The 25,530-nt window shown below is 37.6% G+C and overlaps 1 protein-coding gene and 14 non-coding genes across 17 annotated transcripts in view; 11 read left to right on the top strand and 4 right to left on the bottom strand.

The window, feature by feature from the left end:
- pou6f1 (POU class 6 homeobox 1) overlaps nucleotides 1-25,530 on the bottom strand; it is a 104,649-nt gene that overhangs the window by 6,929 nt on the left and 72,190 nt on the right. For 2 of the 3 annotated variants that reach the window (XM_062052520.1, XM_062052519.1), the window contains 2 exons: nucleotides 12,473-12,863; nucleotides 12,239-12,407 (listed from right to left, as the gene is read on the bottom strand). In XM_062052520.1, coding sequence (XP_061908504.1) covers nucleotides 12,239-12,407; nucleotides 12,473-12,863 — 560 coding nt within the window. Of the gene's footprint in view, nucleotides 1-8,539; nucleotides 8,914-12,238; nucleotides 12,408-12,472; nucleotides 12,864-25,530 lie in introns of those variants that run through there. The other variant, XM_062052521.1, reaches the window with a different exon arrangement.
- trnar-ucg (transfer RNA arginine (anticodon UCG)) lies at nucleotides 80-152 on the top strand. Its single transcript has one exon. It is a non-coding gene; the product is annotated as a tRNA-Arg (tRNA).
- On the top strand, nucleotides 330-402 carry trnar-ucg (transfer RNA arginine (anticodon UCG)). The gene has a single exon. It is a non-coding gene; the product is annotated as a tRNA-Arg (tRNA).
- trnar-ucg (transfer RNA arginine (anticodon UCG)) lies at nucleotides 4,243-4,315 on the top strand. Its single transcript has one exon. It is a non-coding gene; the product is annotated as a tRNA-Arg (tRNA).
- On the bottom strand, nucleotides 15,784-15,856 carry trnar-ucg (transfer RNA arginine (anticodon UCG)). The gene has a single exon. It is a non-coding gene; the product is annotated as a tRNA-Arg (tRNA).
- On the top strand, nucleotides 16,893-16,965 carry trnar-ucg (transfer RNA arginine (anticodon UCG)). The gene has a single exon. It is a non-coding gene; the product is annotated as a tRNA-Arg (tRNA).
- On the top strand, nucleotides 17,765-17,837 carry trnar-ucg (transfer RNA arginine (anticodon UCG)). Its single transcript has one exon. It is a non-coding gene; the product is annotated as a tRNA-Arg (tRNA).
- On the top strand, nucleotides 18,376-18,448 carry trnar-ucg (transfer RNA arginine (anticodon UCG)). The gene has a single exon. It is a non-coding gene; the product is annotated as a tRNA-Arg (tRNA).
- On the top strand, nucleotides 19,199-19,271 carry trnar-ucg (transfer RNA arginine (anticodon UCG)). Its single transcript has one exon. It is a non-coding gene; the product is annotated as a tRNA-Arg (tRNA).
- On the top strand, nucleotides 19,926-19,998 carry trnar-ucg (transfer RNA arginine (anticodon UCG)). The gene has a single exon. It is a non-coding gene; the product is annotated as a tRNA-Arg (tRNA).
- On the top strand, nucleotides 21,045-21,117 carry trnar-ucg (transfer RNA arginine (anticodon UCG)). The gene has a single exon. It is a non-coding gene; the product is annotated as a tRNA-Arg (tRNA).
- Nucleotides 23,077-23,149, bottom strand: trnar-ucg (transfer RNA arginine (anticodon UCG)). Its single transcript has one exon. It is a non-coding gene; the product is annotated as a tRNA-Arg (tRNA).
- trnar-ucg (transfer RNA arginine (anticodon UCG)) lies at nucleotides 23,988-24,060 on the top strand. The gene has a single exon. It is a non-coding gene; the product is annotated as a tRNA-Arg (tRNA).
- On the bottom strand, nucleotides 24,371-24,443 carry trnar-ucg (transfer RNA arginine (anticodon UCG)). Its single transcript has one exon. It is a non-coding gene; the product is annotated as a tRNA-Arg (tRNA).
- On the top strand, nucleotides 25,308-25,380 carry trnar-ucg (transfer RNA arginine (anticodon UCG)). Its single transcript has one exon. It is a non-coding gene; the product is annotated as a tRNA-Arg (tRNA).

Here is a 25,530-nt window from a genome sequence, read left to right as displayed (position 1 = left end):
CTTTCAACAAAAGGTCTACTGGAAGAACGGCATCAGAGAATGCTACGGACTCAAGGACGTAGAGGAACAAGATCAGAAGGACTACGTGGCCTAATGGATAAGGCGTCTGACTTCGGATCAGAAGATTGAGGGTTCAAGTCCCTTCGTGGTTGTGTTCCTTTAAAAGTGACATACCTCTCTTCGACTACATTCCTTTTATGAACAATCGTTATTCACGGCAAATATGCACAGTCTCAACACAATCCGAAGACTTTCAACAAAAGGACTACTGGCAGAAGGGCATCAGAGATTGCTACGGATTTAAGGACGTAGAGGAAAACGTTCAGAAGGACTACGTGGCCTAATGGATAAGGCGTCTGACTTCGGATCAGAAGATTGAGGGTTCAAGTCCCTTCGTGGTTGTGTTCCTTTAAAAGTTACATACCTCTCTTCGACTACACTCCTTTTATGAACAATTGTTATTCACGGCAAATATGCACAGCAGCAACACAGTCCGAAGATTTTCAACAAAAGGACTACTGGCAGAAGGGCATCAGAGATTGCTACGGACTCGAGGACGTAAAGGAACAAGATCAGAAGGACTACGTGGCCTAATGGATAAGGCGTCTGACTTCGGATCAGAAAATTGAGGGTTCAAGTCCCTTTTTGTTCTGGAAAATCTAGAAGAAATAATGATTTGTCTTTGTTAGAAATATAGCTTGGTCCAATTTGTTATATATTCTAACAAAGTGTAGATTGGATTGTAACCTATTTAAAACATGTCATCAAAATTCTAAAATTAATCTTAATCAGGAAAAATTACTAATGATGTTCCATAAATTATTTTTTTAAGTTTTTCTCTTCTTTTTTTCGGTTGAATTTTGAATTTTAAAGAGTCGAAATTGAAGATAAACTATGTTTCAAAATTTAATTGTCATTTTTTTCGGGTTTTCTCCTCTTTTAAACCGTTCAATTAAGTGTAAATATCATTAATTATTAATAATAACAGAGTTAAAGGTAAATTGAGCAAATTGGCTATTTCTGGCAATTTATTTAAGTGTGTATCAAACTGGTAGCCCTTCGCATTAATCAGTACCCAAGAAGTAGCTCTTGGTTTCAAAAAGGTTGGTGACCCCTGACGTAGAGGAAGCAGATCAGAAGGACTACGTGGCCTAATGGATAAGGCGTCTGACTTCGGATCAGAAGATTGAGGCTTCAAGTCCCTTCGTGGTTGTGTTCCTTTAAAAGTTATATACCTCTTTTCGACTACATTCCTTTTATGAACAATTGTTATTGTAATTATTATTTCCCTAAAGGTTGCATGATTTCATATCTCTCTTTGACTACATTGCTTTAATGAACAATTATTATTCACGGCAAGTATACACAGCAGCAACACAGTCCGAAAGACTTTCAACAAAAGGACTACTGGCAGAACGGAATCAGAGAATGCTACGGACTCAAGGATGTAGAGGAAGAAGATCAGAAGGACTACGTGGCCTGATGTATAAGGTGTCTGACTTCGGATCAGAATATTAAGGGTTCGAGTCCCTTTGTGGTTGTTTTTCCCTAAATGTTGCATGATTTCATATCTCTCTTTGACTACATTGCTTTAATGAGCACTTTTTATTCACGACAAGTATACACAGCAGCAACACAGTCCGAAGACGTTCAACAAAAGGACTACTGGCAGAAGGGCATCAGAGATTGCTTCGGACTCGAGGACTTAGAGGAAGAAGATCAGAAGGACTACGTGGCCTAATGTATAAGGCGTCTGACTTCGGATCAGAAGATTGAGGGTTCAAGTCCCTTCGTGGTTGTGTTCCTTTAAAAGTTACATACCTCTCTTAGACTACATTCCTTTTATGAACAATTGTTATTCACGGCAAATATGCACAGCAGCAACACAGTCAGAAGACTTTCAACAAAAGGACTACTGGCAGAAGGGCATCAGAGACTGCTACGGACTCGAGGACATACAGGAAGAGGATCAGAAGGACTACGTGGCCTAATGGATAAGGCGTCTGACTTCGGATCAGAAGATTGACGGTTCAACTCCCTTCGTGGTTGTGTTCCTTTAAAAGTTACATACCTCTCTTCGACTACATTCCTTTTATGAACAATTGTTATTCACGGCAAATATGAACAACAGCAACACAGTCCGAAGACTTTCAACAAAAGGACTACTGGCAGAAGGGCATCAGAGATTGCTACGGACTCGAGGACGTAGAGGAAGATGATCAGAAGAACTACGTGGCCTAATGGATAAGGCGTCTGACTTCGGATCAGAAGATTGAGGGTTAAGTCCCTTCGTGGTTGTGTTCCGTTAAAAGTTACATACCTCTCTTCGACAACGCTCCTTTTATGAACAATTGTTATTCACGGCAAATATGCAAAGTAGCAACACAGTCCGAAGACTTTCAACAAAAGGACTAATGGCAGAAGGGCATCAGAGATTGCTACGGACTCGAGGACGTAGAGCAGGGGTCACCAACGCGGTGCCCGCGGGCACCAGGTAGCCCGTAAGGACCAGATGAGTAGCCCGCCGGCCTGTTCTAAAAGTAGCTCAAATAGCAACACTTACCAGTGAGCTGCCTCTATTTTGTAAATTGTATTTATTTACTAGCAAGCTGGTCTCGCTTTGCCCGACATTTTTAATTCTAAGAGAGACAAAACTCAAATAGAATTTGAAAATCCAAGAAAATAGAACTAGAAGTCCCAGAGAGGGGCCAATTGGCCTTTTTACCTAGAAAACCCACAAGAGGGTCATTGACCCCTAGTCCCCCCTGTGGACACTCCTTTTGTTATGAAAATGTGGCTGTTAGTGGCACACGGCAGGGGGCCACTTGAGCCTGTGTGGGGGAGGGGACCTTACAGCTCAAGCTTTAGTTCTGAGGTAGGTTGTGTGTGTTTTTGCAAGGATCAACAGAATGAAGGGATCAACACTCTGACATTTATTGTTAAAAAAAATACAAAACAAAACATATTTACAAAGAATGAAAAAGCAACTGTTTTCCCAGTTTTGGTGTGGAGGGTTGTTGCAGAAGCAATTGTTATTTTTGTGTGCCAAAAATAGTTTAAAAAAAAAAATTTACAAAGAAAAAAGCATATTTACAAAGAATGAAAAACCATGTCCATGTAAACGTGACTGACATACATTTGAGCAGTCACTCACAATCCTGGCACTGCCATTGCTCCTTTCGGCATTTCCCACATGTATAATTTTTCTGTCTACCTAGACAAACTGCCCCTAACAGCCTCATTACCATAACAAAATGAGTGATTAGTGTATTCGGGAAAAGCGTCGGGCCAAATGAACCCTCTCTGGGTCTTCTAGGTAGACAGAAAAATGCTGGGACTTCTAGTGTTGACTTGGTCTTCACTTGTTTAAATAAATTCATTATTTTTTTTACTTTGCTTCTTATAACTTTCAGAAAGACAATTTTAGAGAAAAAATACAATCTTAAAAATTATTTTAGGATTTTTAAACACATATACCTTTTTACCTTTTGAATTCCTTCCTCTTCTTTCCTGACAATTTAAATCAATGTTCAAGTAAATTTATTTTTTTTATTGTAAAGAATAATAAATACATTTTAATTTAATTCTTCATTTTAGCTTCTGTTTTTTCGACGAAGAATATTTGTGAAATATTTCTTCAAACTTATTATGATTAAAATTCAAAAAAATTATTCTGGCAAATCTAGAAAATCTGTAGAATCAAATTTAATTCTTATTTCAAAGTCTTTTGAATTTCTTTTAAAATTTTTGTTCTGGAAAATCTAGAAGAAATAATGATTTGTCTTTGTTAGAAATATAGCTTGGTCCAATTTGTTATATATTCTAACAAAGTGTAGATTGGATTTTAACCTATTTAAAACATGTCATCAAAATTCTAAAATTAATCTTAATCAGGAAAAATTACTAATGATGTTCCATAAATTATTTTTTAAAGTTTTTCTCTTCTTTTTTTCGGTTGAATTTTGAATTTTAAAGAGTCGAAATTGAAGATAAACTATGTTTCAAAATTGAATTGTCATTTTTTTCGTGTTTTCTCCTCTTTTAAACCGTTCAATTAAGTGTAAATATCATTAATTATTAATAATAACAGAGTTAAAGGTAAATTGAGCAAATTCGCTATTTCTGGCAATTTATTTAAGTGTGTATCAAACTGGTAGCCCTTCGCATTAATCAGTACCCAAGAAGTAGCTCTTGGTTTCAAAAGGGTTGGTGACCCCTGACGTAGAGGAAGCAGCTCCGAAGGACTACGTGGCCTAATGGATAAGGCGTCTGACTTCGGATCAGAAGATTGAGGGTTCAAGTCCCTTCGTGGTTGTGTTCCTTTAAAAGTTATATACCTCTTTTCGACTACATTCCTTTTATGAACAATTGTTATTGTAATTATTATTTCCCTAAAGGTTGCATGATTTCATATCTCTCTTTGACTACATTGCTTTAATGAACAATTATTATTCACGGCAAGTGTACACAGCAGCAACACAGTCCGAAAGACTTTCAACAAAAGGACTACTGGCAGAACGGCATCAGAGATTGCTACGGACTCAAGGATGTAGAGGAAGAAGATCAGAAGGACTACGTGGCCTAATGGATGAGGCGTCTGACTTAGGATCAGAATATTAAGGGTTCGAGTCCCTTAGTGGTTATTTTTGCCTAAAGGTTGCATGATTTCATATCTCTCTTTGACTAAATTGCTTTAATGAGCACTTTTTATTCACGACAAGTATACACAGCAGCAACACAGTCCGAAGACGTTCAACAAAAGGACTACTGGCAGAAGGGCATCAGAGATTGCTTCGGACTCGAGGACTTAGAGGAAGAAGACCAAAAGGACTACGTGGCCTAATGGATAAGGCATCTGACTTCAAATCAGAAGATTAATGGTTCGAGTCCCTTCGTGGTTGTTTTTCCCTAAAAGTTACATGATTACATATCTCTCTTTGATTACATTGCTTTTATGAACAATTATTATTCACAACAAGTATACACAGCAGCAACAAAGTCCGAAGACTTTCAACAAAGGGACTACTTGCAGAAGGGCATCAGAGATTGCTACAAACTCGAGGACGTAGAGGAAAAACATGAGAAGGACTCTGTGACCAAAGGGTTCGAGTCCCTTCATTCTCATGTTCTTTTAAAACCTATTACATATCTGTCTTTGACTACATTATTATTCACGACAAGTATACGTACAGCAGCAACATAGTCCAAAGGACTTTCAACAGGAAGACTATTGGCAGAAGGGCATCAGAGATTGCTACAGACTCAAGGACGTAGAGGAAGCTGATCAGAAGGACTAAGTGGCCTACTGGATAAGGCGTCTGACTTCGGATCAGAAGATTAAGGGTTCGAGTCCCTTTGTGGTTGTTTTTCCCTAAAGGTTGCATGATTTCATATCTCTCTTTGACTACATTGCTTTAATGAGCACTTTTTATTCACGACAAGTATACACAGCAGCAACACAGTCCGAAAACGTTCAACAAAAGGACTACTAGCAGAAGGGCATCAGAGATTGCTACAAACTCGAGGACGTAGAGGAAAAACATGAGAAGGACTCTGTGACCAAAGGGTTCGAGTCCCTTCATTCATGTTCTTTTAAAACCTATTACATATCTGTCTTTGACTACATTATTATTCACGACAAGTATACGTACAGCAGCAACATAGTCCAAAGGACTTTCAACAGGAAGACTATTGGCAGAAGGGCATCAGAGATTGCTACAGACTCAAGGACATAGAGGAAGCTGTTCAGAAGGACTAAGTGGCCTACTGGATAAGGCGTCTGACTTCGGATCAGAAGATTAAGGGTTCACGTCCCTTCGTGGTTGTGTTCCTTTAAAAGTTACATGATTACATATCTCTCTTTGACTACATTGCTTTTATGAACAATTATAATTCACGACAAGTATACACAGTCCGAAGGACTTTCAACGGAAGGACGACTGGCATCCCGCTGGTCAGATCCTGAAGTGGCACTTAGTTCTGCAGAAGACTCCAGGTGCGTTCCGTCGCCTCCAAAGAGTATAGCGGAGTGCGACGATAAAAACGTCCACAAGGATGTGCATCTTCAATTCCTGCGTGGTGCCAGTGGTCCTGTACGGATCTGAAACTTGGGACTCTTTCCACAGAGACTACTCGACGCCTTGGACTACTCGCCGCATTGATGTGTTTCACAGGAACTGTTGAGGCGAGCCAGGTCAACGTGTCATCGTCCAGGTCAATCAGACCTTGTTCGCCATTCGGTGGTCGGTGTTTGGGGCAACTAGTGACTATGTGCTCTACTGTCTGGACTGAATTACTCACGTTGTCCACAAGATGGCGACAAAGCAGCAGCATCCAAGTCATCAATCAGTTAGATGTCTTAAAGGTGCAGTCACATTTGGAAAGTTTCCCATATTGTCTGCATTCATCAATGAAGGGACTTGAACCTTCAATCTTCTGATCCGAGGTAAGACACCTTATCCATTAGGACACATGACAAGTCATATTGTTTTTTTAAAATGTTAAAAATGCGGTCAGACAGTTTTCATAGGACTTGTCCTCCATCCCCCAATGACTCATTTTGTGCTGCACATCTCTTAACTATACGTCATCACTTAATAACACAACAGTCATGCAACGAGACAACAAATCTTATCGGTAACCAGCAAAACTGGTTTTGCTGATCGTTTGTGATTGTCGCCCTAAAATGTCTGAATTGGCAGCAACGTTTCCATGAAGCTGCGGCAAAAGTTGCAATGTTTTGGGGCTTTTTTTTCTCCCCTCAATAACATTGAACCAACTTGTGATTGGATGAATTTGATATCAACGTTTTAAGGGTTGGATTGCAAACAAAAAAAATGGAAAACAAGTACTGTCATGATGTTTTACTTGTTTTATACCACACAGACTAGATGGCAGCCAAAGCACGTACTCAGTGCTCAGTCATTAATTATATCAGTTAACGCGTCAATTTTGACGGCCCTATTTTATATATAATAGACGGCATTGAAAACAAAGTATGATAAAATGCAAAAAATTCAGCAAGTATTTTTATTCTATCTTGTCAAGGGACAATAATACAAACCCCGTTTCCATATGAGATGGGAAATTGTGTTAGATGTAAATATAAACGGAATACAATGATTTGCAAATCATTTTCAACCCATATTCAGTTGAATATGCTACAAAACAACATATTTGATGTTCAAACTGATAAACATTTTTTTTTGTTGCAAATAATCATTAACTTTAGAATTTGATGCCAGCAACACGTGACAAAGAAGTTGGGAAAGGTGGCAATAAATACTGATAAAGTTGAGGAATGCTCATCAAACACTTATTTGGAACATCCCACAGGTGAACAGGCAAATTGGGAACAGGTGGGTGCCATGATTGGGTATAAAAGCAGATTCCATGAAATGCTCAGTCATTCACAAACAAGGATGGGGCGAGGGTCACCACTTTGTCAACAAATGCCTGAGCAAATTGTTGAACAGTTTAAGAACAACATTTCTCAACCAGCTATTGCAAGGAATTTAGGGATTTCACCATCTACGCTCCGTAATATCATCAAAGGGTTCAGAGAATCTGGAGAAATCACTGCACGTAAGCAGCTAAGCCCGTGACCTTCCATCCCTCAGGCTGTACTGCATCAACAAGCGACATCAGTGTGTAAAGGATATCACCACATGGGCTCAGGAACACTTCAGAAACCCACTGTCAGTAACTACAGTTGGTCGCTACATCTGTAAGTGCAAGTTAAAACTCTCCTATGCAAGGCGAAAACCGTTTATCAACAACACCCAGAAACGCCGTCGGCTTCGCTGGGCCCGAGCTCATCTAAGAGGGACTGATGCAAAATGGAAAAGTGTTCTGTGGTCGGACGAGTCCACATTTCAAATTGTTTTTGGAAACTGTGGACGTCGTGTCTTCCGTAACAAAGAGGAAAAGAACCATCCGTGTAAAAGGCAGCATGTGTGATGGTATGGGGGTGTATTAGTGGCCAAGGCATGGGTAACTTACACATCTGTGAAGGCACCATTAATGCTGAAAGGTACATACAGCTTTTGGAGTAATCCAAGCAACGTTATCATGGACGCCCCTGCTTATTTCAGCAAGACAATGCCAAGCCACGTGTTACAACAGCGCGGCTTCATAGTAAAAGAGTGCGGGTACTAGACTGGCCTGCCTGTAGTCCAGACCTGTCTCCTTTTGAAAATGTTGAAGGCTAAAATATGAGAAGGGAGACTGTTGAACAACTTAAGCTGTACATCAAGCAAGAATGGGAAAGAATTCCACTTCAAAAATGTGTCTCCTCAGTTCCCAAACCTTTACTGAGTGTTGTTAAAAGGAAAGGCCATGTAACACAGTGGTAAAAATGCCTCTCTGACAACTTTTTTGCAATGTGTTGCTGCCATTAAATTCTAAGTTCCTGATTATTAGCAGCAAAAAAAGTGTGAACATGAAATATCTTGTCTTTGCAGTCTATTGAATTGAATATAAGTTGAAAAGGATTTGCAAATCATTAAATTCTCTTTTTATTTATGAATTACACAACGTACTGGTTTTGGGTTTTGTACTTCAGAGTAGTCAGTGTACAGCTTGTATAGCAGCATAGATGATTATTATTGTGTAGATATAAGACAAAACAGTGAACATGTCCAAAGTGTGCGTCATTCTTCTTCCTTTCCTCCGAGAAGACCGGAGGCGGTGGAGGCGGCGGAGCCGACGGAGGCGGGGCTCATCTTCCTGGGCCGACCCCGGCGAGGCCTGTTGCGCGTGGAGCCCGTCTTGGCAAAGCGCTGCACCACCTTGGCCACCGTGCTGCGGCTCAGTCCCAGGGTCATAGCGATCCTCTTATAGCCTAGGCCGTCCTTGTGGAGAGCAACAATTCTACTTCTTAAATCCTCAGAGAGCTCTCGGCCATGAGGAGCCCTGTTGAACATCCAGGGGCCAGTGTGAGGAGGGCAGCCAGAAAACAGGCAAATTGAACAGCTCTCACACTCACTTTCTGTGGATAGCCACGCTGCCATTGCAAGCTGTACACTGACTACTCTAAAGGGCATCCATTTCTAGTTAGGTCCCTTGACAAAATGGCTGCTGAAATGTGTTGGCTCTATGAGTGACAGTGTAGGATGGACCTGCAACATGGGGCCCGTTAAGCTTTTCAATCTGGCCCGCCGGACATTTCCCACATCATTTATTTACATGTTTAAGATGTAAAGTGTAGCTGCCATTATGATGTGCACTCATGTTTACTAATGACCCTAAGTCTTCAACTATACTGGTTTTGCATGATATACTAGTTACTATGGTAATGCATGATATATTATATATATATATATGCATGATATATTGCATGATATACTAGTTACTATGGTAATGCATGATATATTATACATATATATATGCATGATATATTGCATGATATACTAGTTACTATGGTAATGCATGATATATTATACATATATATATGCATGATATATTGCATGATATACTAGTTACTATGGTAATGCATGATATATTATACATATATATGCATGATATATTGCATGATATACTAGTTACTATGGTAATGCATGATATATTATATATACATATATATGCATGATATATTGCATGATATACTAGTTACTATGGTAATGCATGATATATATATATATATATATATATATATATATATATATATATATATATATATATATATATATGCATGATATACTAGTTACTATGGTAATGCATGATATATTATATATATATATATATATGCATGATATATTGCATGATATACTAGTTACTATGGTAATGCATGATATATTATATATACATATATATGCATGATATATTGCATGATATACTAGTTACTATGGTAATGCATGATATATATATATATATATATATATATATGCATGATATATTGCATGATATACTAGTTACTATGGTAATGCATGATATATATATATATATATATATATATATATATATATATATATATATATATATATATATATATATATGCATGATATATTGCATGATATACTAGTTACTATGGTAATGCATGATATATTATATATATATATATATATATATATATATATATATATATATATATATATATATATATATATATATATATATATATATACATGATATATTGCATGATATACTAGTTACTATGGTAATGCATGATATATTATATATATATATGCATGATATATTGCATGATATGCTAGTTACTATGGTAATGCATGATATATTATATATATATATATGCATGATATATTGCATGATATGCTAGTTACTATGGTAATGCATGATATATTATATATATATATGCATGATATATTGCATGATATACTAGTTACTATGGTAATGCATGATATAGTATATATATATATATATATATATATATATATATATATATATATATATATATATATATACACATGATATATTGCATGATATACTAGTTACTATGGTAATGCATGATATATTATATACATATATATGCATGATATATTGCATGATATACTAGTTACTATGGTCATCTCCTGATCGCTAAATCCGATGAAATCTTCTTCCTCGTTGTCGCTGCTGTTATGCGCCGCTTTCTTTCCTTCTTTCTGCTGCATATTTCATTACGTCCGGCTTGTAATCTGCAGTATATGATTTCCTTTGCGGTGCCATTTTAGTTCAGCTCTTCTCAGTTTTTATAAATTACCGCCAATGTTGAAATAATCCATTTTGATAGCTACGGATGTAGCAGCAGTTTGCATCCCATGACCCACAATGCACTTCTGCCATGACGCACAATGCACTACTGCCATGACGCACAATGCACTACTGCCATGACCCGCCCCCGCCGAACTCTTATTGGTTGACGTGTGTGTGTGACGATTGCTGACATTTGCTTCGTCTCTTACGTGAATGAGCTAAATAATATTATTTGATATTTTACGCTAATGTGTTAATAATTTCACACATAAGTCGCTCCTGAGTATAAGTCGCACCCCCGGCCAAACTATGAAAAAAACTGCGATTTATAGTCCGAAAAATACGGTAATTCCCATATATTCCCATTAATTCCAATATATTCCCATTAATTCTAATATATTCCCATTAATTCCAATATATTCCCATTAATTCCCATATATTCCCACATATTCCCATTAATTCCAATATATTCCCATTAATTCCCATGTATTCCCATTAATTCCAATATATTCCCATTAATTCCAATATATTCCCATTAATTCCCATATATTCCCACATATTCCCATTAATTCCAATATATTCCCATTAATTCCCATATATTCCCATTCATTCCCACATATTCCCAATAATTCCAATATATTCCCATTAATTCCCACATAATCCCATTAATTCCAATATATTCCCATTAATTCCCATATATTCCCATTAATTCCAATATATTCCCATTAATTCCCATATATTCCCATTAATTCCCACATATTCCCATTAATTCCAATATATTCCCATTAATTCCCAAGTATTCCCATTAATTCCAATATATTCCCATTAATGCCCATATATTCCCATTAATTCCTATATATTTCCATTAATTACCACATATTCCCATTAATTCCCATATATTCCCATTAATTCCCATTAATTCCCATATATTCCCATTAATTCCCATTAATTCCCATATATTCCCATTAATTCCCATATATTCCCATTAATTCCCATATATTCCCATTAATTCCCATTAATTCCCATATATTCCCATTAATTCCAATATATTCCCATTAATTCCCATATATTCCCATTAATTCCCATATATTCCCATTAATTCCCATGTATTCCCATATATTCCCATTAATTCCCATATATTCCCATTAACTCCCATATATTCCCATTAATTCCCATGGACGGTGTCCAACTTTAAATAGTCAAAAAATGGTCAATATTTCCAAACTTCCCGAGCTTAACATCCCGTGGTAAATTTCTGGAAAGTTTCCAGAAATGTACCGGACAGTTTCCGGAAATTTACCGGAAACTTTCCACCCCTTTGCAACCCTACATTCAATAAAAAAAATTGAAATTCCATTCCGTTTTTTAAGGCGGTCTGTCATAACGTTTTTAGCATTCAATCAGACATTATTGTGAGGTTTTGTATTAGTGTTCCTAAAAATAGATATACCGGCCCCAGACACATTTGTTTCTCTAAATTTGCCCCCCCCTGCCCCGAGTCAAAATAATTTCCCAGGCCTGCTGTAGGAGCTGGACAAGAACTCACCTGCAAATGGCCGACTGGCTGTAGGCGGGGCCCTCGGTGGCGGTCAGAGCCTGTCCCACTTGCGTCTGCGTCAGCCCCAGCGACAGTCGACGGATTTTGAAGTTCTTGGCGAACTCTCGTATTTCCTCCAGATTGATGCCCTCGTCGCTGCTGGCGGCCTGGTGGGGCTCTGGAAGAGGAGGGAGGCGGCTTAAATGATGGAAAGAGTATCTTGTGAGGAGACGAAGTACGTACTGCTGACCAGCTGGCCCGCTTTGGCCATGTCGGCACAGGTCACCGGGGCCGCGGAGGACGGCTGCGGGGCGATGATGACGGGCGACTGGCAGGCAGCCGTGGCCTGTGGTGGCATCAAACCCGACAAATCGGGCACGATCTTTGTAAAGATCTGCTGCGAAAGTGGCGCCTCTAGCTGGGGTTTAGTAGCCGCTGGCGGGGCGGCGGCTTTGGGCAGGACCCCCGCCGAGGGGGTGAGGCTGTTCCCCACCGCGGCGATGATCTGGCCCTGCGTGTTTAGGAACAGCTGGGGGGTGACGGTCTGAACCTGCAGACCATGGAGGGGCAAAGAGGGCGTGGCCCCCGCGGCCAGGGAGGCAGGGTTCACCAGCAGGGGGAACGTTCCGATCACCTGGGAAACGACAAGCAGACAACCTGCATTCAGCACTGACTAACGACACTCGAAATGAAAGATCTAATCCAAAGGTGTCAAATTCATTTTATTTGGCCCTTGAAAGCCTGGAAATAATATGTATCAATAAAGTACTGTAACTTTTCTTACTAAATGTATTCTTTCTTTCAGTTTTGGGAGAAAAAAAATACATGTCATTGCAAACTTAAATATTGTCAAATTATGCAAAAATATATGATCAAACATTCAAATCATTATTTCAATATAAAATGTGCAATGTAAAAGTAGCAATAGATTTCATGGTCAAATTGTGAAATTTACTGTGATTTTTAAAGCATTTTTCTCTAAATGAATTTTTTTTTTTACCGTAATAAACTGGTACCTGAGCTGCCAGTTTATTTTTTGTTTTTTTTTACCGCAAATCAACAAGTGAAAGAGAAAAATGCTTTAAAAAGCACAGTAAATTTCACTATTTGACCATGAAATCTATTGCTACTTTTACATTGCACAATTTGATGGATAACTTGCTTTGAAATCATTATTATAAGTATTTATTTATATTTTAAAAATGGTTTGAATGTTTGATAATATATTTTTGCATAAATACACAATATTTAAGTTAACATCATTTGCGATAACATGTATTTTTTTTCTCCCAAAATAGAAAGAAAGAATACATTTAGTAGGAAAAGTTATAGTACTTTATTGATACATATTATTTCCAGGTCACTTCTAACAGTGAATACTATTATTACACAATTTTTTAAAGCATTTTATTAGTTGATTTTCTTAAAACTTAAATGTAAAAAAAAATTACGGTAAGTTGCAATAATTTCACCTCAAAATATAGTGTATATTACTGTAAGTGGAAAAACACTACAGCTTTTTTTATGGTTTAAAAAAAGGCTGCCAGAATTTTACTGTAAAATTTACATTTGTTTTTTTACTGAAAATAAATATATGTACTACATGTAATCGCAAATGATGTTAACTTAAATATTGTCAAATGATGCAAAAATATATTATCAAACATTCAAACCATTTTTTCAATAGAAATAAATACTAATAATAGTGATTTCAAAGCAAGTTATCCATCAAATTGTGCAATGTAAAAGTAGCAATAGATGTTATGGTCAAATTGTGAAATTTACTGTGGTTTTTACAGCATTTTTCTCCAAATGAAAACAACTTTTTTTTACTGTAATAAACTGTGGTGCCGTTTTGGCATTTACAGTAATACACCGAAAAATCTACACTTGTTGATTTGCGGTAAAAAAAAACAACTGGCAACTCAGATACCAAAATGTTACTGTAAAATTGCATTTTTTTTAATTTACAGTAAAACAACAAATGTACATTTTACAGTAAAATTCTGGCAAATGAGCTGCCTTTTTTTAACCATAAAAAACAGCAGTAGTGTTTTTCCATTTACAGTAATATACACTACATTTTGAGGTGAAATTATTGCAACTTACCGTAATTTTTTTTTTACATTTATGTTAAAAAAAATCAACTAACAAAATGCTTTAAAAAATTGTGTAATAATAGTATTCACTGTTAGAAGCAGCCTGGAAATAATAGGTATCAACTACTACTGTCCCCTTTCTTACTAAATGTATTATTTCTTTCTATTTTGGGAGGGAAAAAAAATATTTGTACTCCATGTAATCGCAAATAATGTTAACTTAAATATTGTCTAATTATGCAAAAATATATTATCAAACATTCCAACCATTTTTTTAAATAGAAATAAATACTAATAATAATGATTTCAAATTGTGCAATGTAAAAGTAGCAATAGATTTCATGGTGAAATTGTAAAATTTACTGTAAATTTTAAAGCATTTTTTCTCTAAATAAAAACTATTTTTTTTACTGTAATAAACTGTGGTGCCGTTTTGGTGTTTACAGTAATACACCGAAAAATCTACACTTGTTGATTTGTGGTAAAAAAAACCCCAAAAAAACCAAACTGGCAGCTCAGGTACCAGAATTTTACAGTAAAATTGCAGGGTTTTTTTATTTACAGTAAAAAAAAAAGAGTCAATTTTACAGTAAAATTTTGGCAACTGAGCTGCCTTTTTTTAACCATAAAAAACAGCAGTAGTGTTTTTCCATTTACAGTAATATACACTACATTTTGAGGTGAAATTATTGCAACTTACCGTAATTTTTTTTTTACATTTTGTTAAAAAAAATCAACTAACAAAATGCTTTAAAAAATTGTGTAATAATAGTATTCACTGTTAGAAGCAGCCTGGAAATAATAGGTATCAACTACTACTGTCACCTTTCTTACTAAATGTATTATTTCTTTCTATTTTGGGAGAAAAAAAAAAAGTACTCCTTGTAATCGCAAATAATGTTAACTTAAATATTGTCTAATTATGCAAAAATATACTATCAAACATTCCAACCATTTTTACTAATAATAATGATTTCAAATTGTGCAATGTAAAAGTAGCAATAGATTTCATGGTCAAATTGTAAAAATTACTGTAAATTTTAAAACATTTTTCTCTAAATAAAAACTATTTTTTTTACTGTAATAAACTGTGGTTTACAGTAATACACCGAAAAATCTACACTTGTTGATTTGTGGTAAAAAAACAAAAAACAAACAAACTGGCAGCTCAGGTACCAGAATTTTAATGTAATGTAAATAGTCATGAAAATAAAGAAAACACATTGAATGAGAAGGTGTGTCCAAACTTTTGGCCTGTACTGTACGTGTTCTTGATTCACAAATAAATCAAAACAAAGTGCAGTTCCCCTTTAAGGTGCAATGACACTGGTCAGACACAGATGGTCTTTTAAATGTCAAATATGACAGATCATGTCCTCATTTTGTGATTTTCATTAGATGTTTAAAAGTGATTTGGACAGTTTGTCTGCATTCATCAATGTCTTTGGAGAAAAACAACCATGAAGGGACTCGAACCCTCAATCTTCTGATCCGAAGTCAGACGCCTTATCCATTAGGCCACATGGTCATGCAGTGTTCCCCATAAACTGCCAAGATACCTGTGGCGGTGGGGGCGTGGCTATGGGCGTGGTCACCATGACATCATCGAGTAATTTGCATAATTTACTACAATGATTTGATTTCCTCTAAAAAGGCTCAAAAAATGTATACTTACTAATTCATAATAACAGTTTTGTTTTAAACGTCAATCCATCCATCCATTTTACAATATAATTACAACACTTTATGTACATATTTATATACAGATTTGAACAATAAGTTATTCACTGAAATATATTTATTAATTGTGGTTCTTACAAAAAATATATCTTATAAAATATAAAAGCTAAAATGTCTCAAAGCTCTGCCCCTTTAATTAGTGCATACTAAATAATTTAACTTTAGCCTACTACTACAACCATATTATTTACCAGCAACATAAAGTGAAACAGAGGCAGAGGTGTCCTGCCATAGTCAGTAACAAATAAACAGAAAACAGTAGTGGTGGTAGATAGACACAGAGCTTCATCAAACATCTGATCCACTGAACAAAGAGCTCCAAAAATGTTGAACTTTAGACTGCCATCAGTTTTACTCCCTACACTTAACCATGTGTTTCCTACTGCCTGCAGACTTTGCACCCTTTGTTATATACACATGTTGTGTTTCTAATAGAAATACATTTAATAAAGTCAAATACAAATAAGGCAACAAGAGAAGTATCCTACACTTCTCTTTTGTAAAGTAAAAAGCTGGAGAGGACCAAAAAAATAAATAAAAATAAAAATTAAAAAAATTGAAAAAAAAGTTTATTTTTTTATTTTATTTTATTTTTTTAAATTTTTTATTTGTGTCGGACGTAATTCTTTCGTGGCGGGCCGCCACAAATAAATGAATGTGTGGGAAACCCTGTCATGCAATAACGCTATTTTTTACCTTTTATTTCTGTCCACAGTACATCTGTCTGTGTTACCAATGCGGTCAGACAGTTTTCATAGGAGTACAATGGAGCCCCGATTTATGAACCTATCTATTTGAAAACTTTGTTCCTGATGTTGTCAGAAGACCATGTGGCCTAATGGATAAGGCGTCTGACTTCGGATCAGAAGATTGAGGGTTCGAGTCCCTTCATGGTTGTAATTCTCGATCAGGTTGTCAAACTGGTTATGATTCCAGTTAATTTTCTGGTCAGGAATGTTAGTAGTGACTTATGTTGATATCAGTAGATCTTTATGTGGATCTTGCTTGTAAACTCAAGCTGACCAAATCTAAGTCCATGAACTGATAAGAGACTAAACGTCATCTGAAGCGGGTAAGACACACAAAGACAATTGGACTGTTTTTGACTAGATTTACCCATTCAGACCAAAGACAGCAAGCGTGTCTTATAAGATCGCTTGTGGTCTGAGGTGTGTTAAGAGTGAATTTGTCTTGGTAATCAGCTCCAAAACAGGAAATATTGAACACGTTTAATATGTACGATCAAAACTCTTTATGTCTGTGAGGAATGCCAACGCCTAACACTTTAGATCACATTTGTTCACGCAATCTTTCGGGTTTGAAGGACGAGAGTCTGGATTTTTGGTGGTTGGTTTAACCAGATTTTCCCCTTTAGACCAAAGATTGTCTGACAATTATAAGATTGTCTGAGGTGTGTTAAGAGTGAATTCGTCTTGACGATCAGCTCCAAAACAGGAAATATTGAACACGTTTAATATTTACGATCAAAACTCTTTGAGGAACGCCGACACCCAACCCTTTAGATCACATTTGTTCATGCAAGATTTGGGGTTTGAAGGACGAGAGTCTGGATTTTTGGTGGTTGGTGGCTGTGTCGATGTTATTGTAGCACACATTAAGAACTGCTCAAAGCCTGGTTGTTTGTCTTTATGTGTTGAGTCTATAGCAGATGACAAAATCTCAGTAGGTTTTAGAAGACCATGTGGCCTAATGGATAAGGCGTCTGACTTCGGATCAGAAGATTGAGGGTTCAAGTCCCTTCATGGTTGTAATTCCAGTTACTTTTCTGGTCAGGAATAAATAGTATTAGTAGTGACTTAAGTTGATATCACTAGATCTTTATCTGGAACTCGAGTTGGCCAATCTAAGTCCATGATCATAAACTGATAGGAGAGTGAGGTAAGACACATAAGGACAATTGGACTGTTTTTGACCAGATTTTCCCCTTTAGACCAAAGACAGCAAACACCCGATTATTTTGTGTCTTATAAGATTGTCTGAGGTTTGTTAAGAGTGAATTTGTCTTGGTAATCAGCTCCAAAACAGGAAATATTGAACACGTTTAATATTTACTATCAAAACTCTTTATGTCTGTGAGGAACACCGACGCCCAACCCTTTGGATCACATTTGTTCACGCAAGATTTGGGGTTTGAAGTACGAGAGTCTGGCTTTTTGGTGGGGCAGAATGGTTCTGTGTGCTGTGTCGATGTTATTGTAGCACACATTAAGAACTGCTCAAAGCCTGGTTGTTTGTCTTTATGTGTTGAGTCTATAGCAGATAAAAAAATCGCACCAAGTGTCAGAAGACCATGTGGCCTAATGGATAAGGCGTCTGACTTCGGATCAGAAGATTGAGGGTTCAAGTCCCTCCGTGGTTGTAATTCCAGTTACTTTTCTGGTCAGGAATAAATAGTATTAGTAGTGACTTAAGTTGATATCACTAGATCTTTATCTGGATCTGGCTTGTAAACTAGAGCTGACCATGATCATAAACTGATAGGAGAGCGAGGTAAGACACTTGGACTGGATTTGACCAGATTTTCCCCTTTTGACCAAAGACAGCAAACACCCGATTATCTTGTGTCTTATAAGATTGTCTGAGGTGTGTTAAGAGTGAATTTGTCTTGGTAATCAGCTCCAAAACAGGAAATATTGAACATGTTTAATATGTACGATCAAAACTCTTTATGTCTGTGAGGAATGCCAACGCCTAACCCTTTAGATCACATTTGTTCACGCAATCTTTCGGGTTTGAAGGACGAGAGTCTGGCTTTTTGGTGGTTGGTTTGACCAGATTTTCCCCTTTAGACCAAAGATTGTCTGACAATTATAAGATTGTCTGAGGTGTGTTAAGAGTGAATTCGTCTTGACGATCAGCTCCAAAACAGGAAATATTGAACACGTTTAATATTTACGATCAAAACTCTTTGAGGAACACCGACGCCTAACCCTTTAGATCACATTTGTTCATGCAAGATTTGGGGTTTGAAGGACGAGAGTCTGGATTTTTGGTGGTTGGTGGCTGTGTCGATGTTATTGTAGCACACATTAAGAACTGCTCAAAGCCTGGTTGTTTGTCTTTATGTGTTGAGTCTATAGCAGATAAAAAATATCATCAGTGGTCATAAGACCATGTGGCCTAATGGATAAGGTGTCTGACTTCGGATCAGAAGATTGAGGGTTCAAGTCCCTTCGTGGTTGTAATTCCAGTTACTTTTCTGGTCAGGAATAAATACTTAAGTTGATATCACAAGATCTTTATCTGGATCTTGCTTGTAAACTAGATCTGACCAATCTTAGTCCATCATCATAGACTGATCGGAGACTAAACGTCATCTGAAGCGGGTAAGACACATAAAGACAATTGAACTGTTTTTGACTAGATTTACCCCTTCAGATCAAAAACAGAAAACGCCCGATTATCTTGTGTCTTATAAGATCGCTTGTGGTCTGAGGTGTGCTAAGAGTGAATTTGTCTTGGTAATCAGCTCCAAAACAGGAAATATTGAACACGTTTAATTTTGACTTGTTCCATTGGCAGATTTTCTTGCTCATTACAAGCAAAAATACCTTGTATTATTTTACCAACTTTTTTTAAGAGGGGCATTTTTTCCAGTAGAGGAAACTGTCCCAATGTGACTGCACACAGGTTGTATTGGAAGACCATGTGGCCTAATGGATAAGGTGTCTGACTTTGGATCAGAAGATTGAGGGTTCAAATCTCTTCGTGGTTACTTTTCAAAACTCTCATTGGTCAGGATTAATTAAGCAATGACGAGAACTGGATCTAGTCTCTAAACTAGAGCTGAACAATTTTTTACAGTAGAGGAAACGCTCCCAATAAATGCAAGAGAAGACCATGTGGCCTAATGGATAAGGCGTCTGACTTCGGATCAGAAAATTGAGGGTTCAAGTCCCTTCGTGGTTACTTTTCAAAACTCTCATTGGTCAGGATTAATTAAGCAATGACGAGAACTGGATCTAGTCTCTAAACTAGAGCCGACCAATTTTTTATAGTAGAGGAAACTGTCCCAATAAATGCATTCGAAGACCATGTGGCCTAATGGATAAGGCGTCTGACTTCGGATCGGAAGATTGAGGGTTTGAGTCCCTTCGTGGTTACTTTTCTAAATTCTTGTTGGTCAGGAATAATTAAGCAATGACTAATGTTATTAGATCCTTAACTGGATCTAGTCTCTAAACTGCAGCTGACCAATTTATGATCATGAAGTCATGAAGACTACTTGGCTGAGAGACAAAATAGATCGGCTTTTTTTGTCCAGATGTTCCCCCTTCTGACCAAAAACAGCAACTGCCCGATTATCTTGTGGTCAGAGGTCTGTTACCAGTGAATATTGTCCCGATAATCGGCTCCGACAATCGTAGACGCCTTAAAATATTTTGGACAAAAAAACGCTTCACATCTCTCATTTTGTCAACCATGAAGGAACTTGCATCCTCAATTTTCCTTATCCATTAGACCACATGGTGCCCTGACAAACACATTTCCTGAACAACAAATACAAAGACACAGTTTTCATAGGACTGTTAGGTCTGGGCCGATAACAAATTTTGCTTTTTGAAATATTGACCTACAAATTATTGCCGATAAACGATATTATTGCCCTTATTTTTATGAGGCCGAATGAACACAATCACCTGAGTAGTCATTTTTCAGAGATACTTAAGAACTTGTTTCCAGCCAATAGATCTTCTGAGGAAAAGAATACTACTTTTGAGCATCGCAAGTTTGTTATTAGTTTAATTACTAATTTAAAGATACATTTTTTTAATTTTTAAAGCTTAAATACTATATACCTTGTTTCAAGAAATCTTACCAAGACAATTTTGACTTGTTCCATTGGCAGATTTTCTTGCTCATTACAAGCAAAAATACCTTGTGTTATTTTTCTAACTTTTTTTAAGAGGGGCATTTTTTACAGTAGAGGAAACTGTCCCAACAAAGCATTAGAAGACCATGTGGCCTAATGGATAAGGCGTCTGACTTCGGATCAGAAGATTGAGGGTTCAAGTCCCTTCGTGGTTACTTTTCAAAACTCTTGTTGGTCAGGAATAATTAAGCAATGGCGAGAACTGGAAGTAGTCTCTAAACTAGAGCTGACCAACTTTTTACAGTAGAGGAAACTGTCCCAATAAATGCATTAGAAGACCATGTGGCCTAATGAATGAGGCTTCTAACTTCGGATCGGAAGATTGAGGGTTCGACTCCCTTCGTGGTTACTTTTCTAAATTCTTGTTGGTCAGGAATAATTAGGCAATGACTAATGTTATTAGATCCTTAACTGGATCTAGTCTCTAAACTGCAGCTGACCAATTTATGATCATGAAATCATGAAGACTACTTGGCTGAGAGACAAAATAGATCAGCTTTTTTTGTCCCCCTTCCGACCAAAGACAGCAATTGCCCGATTATCTTGTGTCTTATAAGATTGTCTTGTGGTCAGAGGTCTGTTACCAGTGAATTTGTCCCGATTATCGTCTCCGACTATTGTAGACGCCTTAAATATTTCCGACAAAAAAACCTTTATATCTCTCATTTTGTCCACCATGAAGGGACTTGCATCCTCAATTTTCCTTATCCGGAGTCAGACACCTTATCCATTAGTCCACATGGTGCCTTATAGGCGGAATGGATGCTGTCCCCATTTCCTGCGTTGTTAGCCGCCCGTTAGGAGCAGTTTTTTCTGATTTAGACAGCACAAAAAAGAAAGACGTGGTTCTTGATTCACATAGGAATTGTGAATGATAGGCAAATAAAAAAACAAAGTGGATCTAACATAATAGTGTGAGAGTCCAGTCCATAGTGGATCTAGTTAATAGTGTGAAAGTCCAGTCCATAGTGGATCTAACATAATAGTGAGAGTCCAGTCCATAGTGGATCTAATATAATAGTGTGAGAGTCCAGTCCATAGTGGATCTAACATAATAGTGTGGGAGACATGCACCTGGGGATAGGTTGATTGGCAACACTAAATTGGCCCTAGTGTGTGAATGTGAGTGTGAATGTTGTCTGTCTGTCTATCTGTGTTGGCCCTGCGATGAGGTGGCGACTTGTCAAGGGTGTACCCCGCCTTCATGGTTGTAATTCCAGTTGCTTTTCTGGTCAGGAATAAATAGCATTAGTAGTGACTAAAGTTGATATCACTTGATCTTTATCTGGATCTTGCTTGTAAACTAGAGCTGATCATGATCATAAACTGATAGTAGAGCGAAGTAAGACACTTGGACTGGATTTGACCAGATTTTCCCCTTTAGACCAAAGACAGCAAACACCCGATTATCTTGTGTCTTATAAGATTGTCTGAGGTGTGTTAAGAGTGAATTTGTCTTGGTGATCAGCTCCAAAACAGGAAATATTGAACACTTTTAATATTTACGATCAAAACTCTTTGAGGAACACCGGCGCCTAACCCTTTAGATCACATTTGTTCACACAATCTTTCGGGTTTGATGGACGAGAGTCTGGCTTTTTGGTGGGGTAGAATGGTTCTGTGTGCTCTGTCGATTTTATTGTAGCACACATCAAAGTCTGCTCAAAGCCTGGTTGTTTGGCGTTATGTGTTGGGTCTGTAGCAGATGAAACATCTCATAAAGTATCAGAGGACCATGTGGCCTAATGGATAAAGCGTCTGACTTTGAATCAGAAGATTGAGAGTTCAAGTCCCTTCATGGTTGTAATCCTAGCTTCTCACTTTTTAGGAACAAATAGCAATGACTAATGTTAATATCATTAGATTTGATGCAGAGCTTGATATAGTTTCTAAACTAGAGCTGACTAATCTAAGTCTACAATCATGAACTGATGAAGCATAATTAGATAAGAGACTAAATCTTGTTTGAAGTGGGTAAGACATAAAGAAAATGGACTGTTTTTGTCCAGATTTGGCCCTCCAGACCAAAGACGGCCAACACCCCATTATCTTGTGTCTTATAAGACAGGGAAGCTCACTGTGCTTGAGCGTGGCACCAAGCCCTAACAAACTAAAAACCACGAAGGGACTTGAACCCCTAATCTTCTGATCCGAAGTCAGACGCCTTATCCATTAGGCCACATGGTCGTACAGTGGCTACAAGTGGTCAGACAGTTTTCCAGTCCTCCATCCCCCGATGACCCGCTCTCATATTGTGCTGCACATGTCTAACTATACGTCATCACTTCATAACACAAGAGTACAATGGAGCCCAGATTTATGAACCCTTCATTTGCAAACTTTTTTCCTGACTGTGACTAGACAATGTCAGAAGACCATGTGGCCTGACAGTGTCAGAAGACCATGTGGCCTGACAGTGTCAGAAGACCATGTGGCCTAATGGATAAATTGTCTGACTTTGTCTCAGAAGATTGAGGGTTTGAGTCCCTCCGTGGTTGTAATTCCAGTTACTTTTCTGGTCAGGTTAGTAGTGACTTATGTTGATATCACTAAATCTATCTGGATCTTGCTTGTAAAATAGAGCTGATCAATCTCAGTCCATGATCAGAGACTGAACGTCATCTGAAGCAGGTAAGACACATAAAGACAATTGGACTGCTTTTGACTAGATTTTCCCCTTCAGACCAAAGACAGCAAACACCCGATTATCTTGTGTCTTATAAGATTGTCTGAGGTGTGTTAAGAGTGAATTTGTCTTGGTGATCAGCTCCAAAACAGGAAATATTGAACAAGTTTAATATTTACGATCAAAACTCTTTTAGGAACACCTACGTCTAACCCTTTAGATCACATTTGTTCACGCAAGATTTGGGATTTGAAGGACTAGAGTCTGGCTTTTTGGTGGTTGGTGGCTGTGTCGATGTTATTGTAGCAGACCGCGCACATTAAGAACTGCTCAAAGCCTGGTTGTTTGGCTTTATGTGTTGGGCCTGTAGCAGATAGAACATCTAAAGAAGCATCAGAAGACCATGTGGCCTAATGGATAAGGCGTCTGACTTCGGATCAGAAGATTGAGGGTTCAAGTCCCTTCATGGTTGTAATCCTAGCTTCTCACTTTTTAGGAACAAATAGCAATGACTAATGTTAATATCATTAGATTTGATGCAGAGCTTGATATAGTTTCTAAACTAGAGCTGACTAATCTAAGTCTACAATCATGAACTGATGAAGCATAATTAGATAAGAGACTAAATCTTGTTTGAAGTGGGTAAGACATAAAGAAAATGGACTGTTTTTGTCCAGATTTGGCCCTCCAGACCAAAGACGGCCAACACCCAATTATCTTGTGTCTTATAAGACAGGGAAGCTCACTGTGCTTGAGCGTGGCACCAAGCCCTAACAAACTAAAAACCACGAAGGGACTTGAACCCCTAATCTTCTGATCCGAAGTCAGACGCCTTATCCATTAGGCCACATGGTCGTACAGTGGCTACAAGTGGTCAGACAGTTTTCCAGTCCTCCATCCCCCGATGACCCGCGCTCATATTGTGCTGCACATGTCTAACTATACGTCATCACTTCATAACACAAGAGTACAATGGAGCCCCAATTTATGAACCCTTCATTTGCAAACTTTTTTCCTGACTGTGACTACACAATGTCAGAAGACCATGTGGCCTGACAATGTCAGAAGACCATGTGGCCTGACAGTGTCAGAAGACCATGTGGCCTGACAGTGTCAGAAGACCATGTGGCCTAATGGATAAATTGTCTGACTTTGTCTCAGAAGATTGAGGGTTTGAGTCCCTCCGTGGTTGTAATTCCAGTTACTTTTCTGGTCTGGTTAGTAGTGGCTTATGTTGATATCACTAAATCTATCTGGATCTTGCTTGTAAAATAGAGCTGACCAATCTCAGTCCATGATCAGAGACTGAACGTCATCTGAAGCAGGTAAGACACATAAAGACAATCGGACTGCTTTTGACTAGATTTTCCCCTTCAGACCAAAGACAGCAAACGCCCGATTATATTGTGTCTTATAAGATTGTCTGAGGTGTGTTAAGAGTTCATTTGTCTTGGTAATCAGCTGCAAAACAGGAAATATTGAACACGTTTAATATCTACAATCAAAACTCTTTGAGGAACACCTACGTTTAACCCTTTAGATCACATTTGTTCACGCAAGATTTGGGATTTGAAGGACTAGAGTCTGGCTTTTTGGTGGTTGGTGGCTGTGTCGATGTTATTGTAGCAGACCGCGCACATTAAGAACTGCTCAAAGCCTGGTTGTTTGGCTTTATGTGTTGGGCCTGTAGCAGATAGAACATCTAAAGAAGCATCAGAAGACCATGTGGCCTAATGGATAAGGCGTCTGACTTCGGATCAGAAGATTGAGGGTTCAAGTCCCTTCATGGTTGTAATCCTAGCTTCTCACTTTTTAGGAACAAATAGCAATGACTAATGTTAATATCATTAGATTTTATCCAGAGCTTGATATAGTTTCTAAACTAGAGCTGACCAATCTAAGTCTATGATCATGAACTGATGAAGCATAATTCAATGGGGGA

Source organism: Entelurus aequoreus, linkage group LG07, assembly GCF_033978785.1.
Source record: "Entelurus aequoreus isolate RoL-2023_Sb linkage group LG07, RoL_Eaeq_v1.1, whole genome shotgun sequence".
In the NCBI taxonomy this organism is placed as follows: Eukaryota; Metazoa; Chordata; class Actinopteri; order Syngnathiformes; family Syngnathidae; genus Entelurus; species Entelurus aequoreus.
The sequence above is the reverse complement of the archived record's forward strand: the minus strand, read 5'-3'. Positions and strand labels throughout refer to the sequence as shown.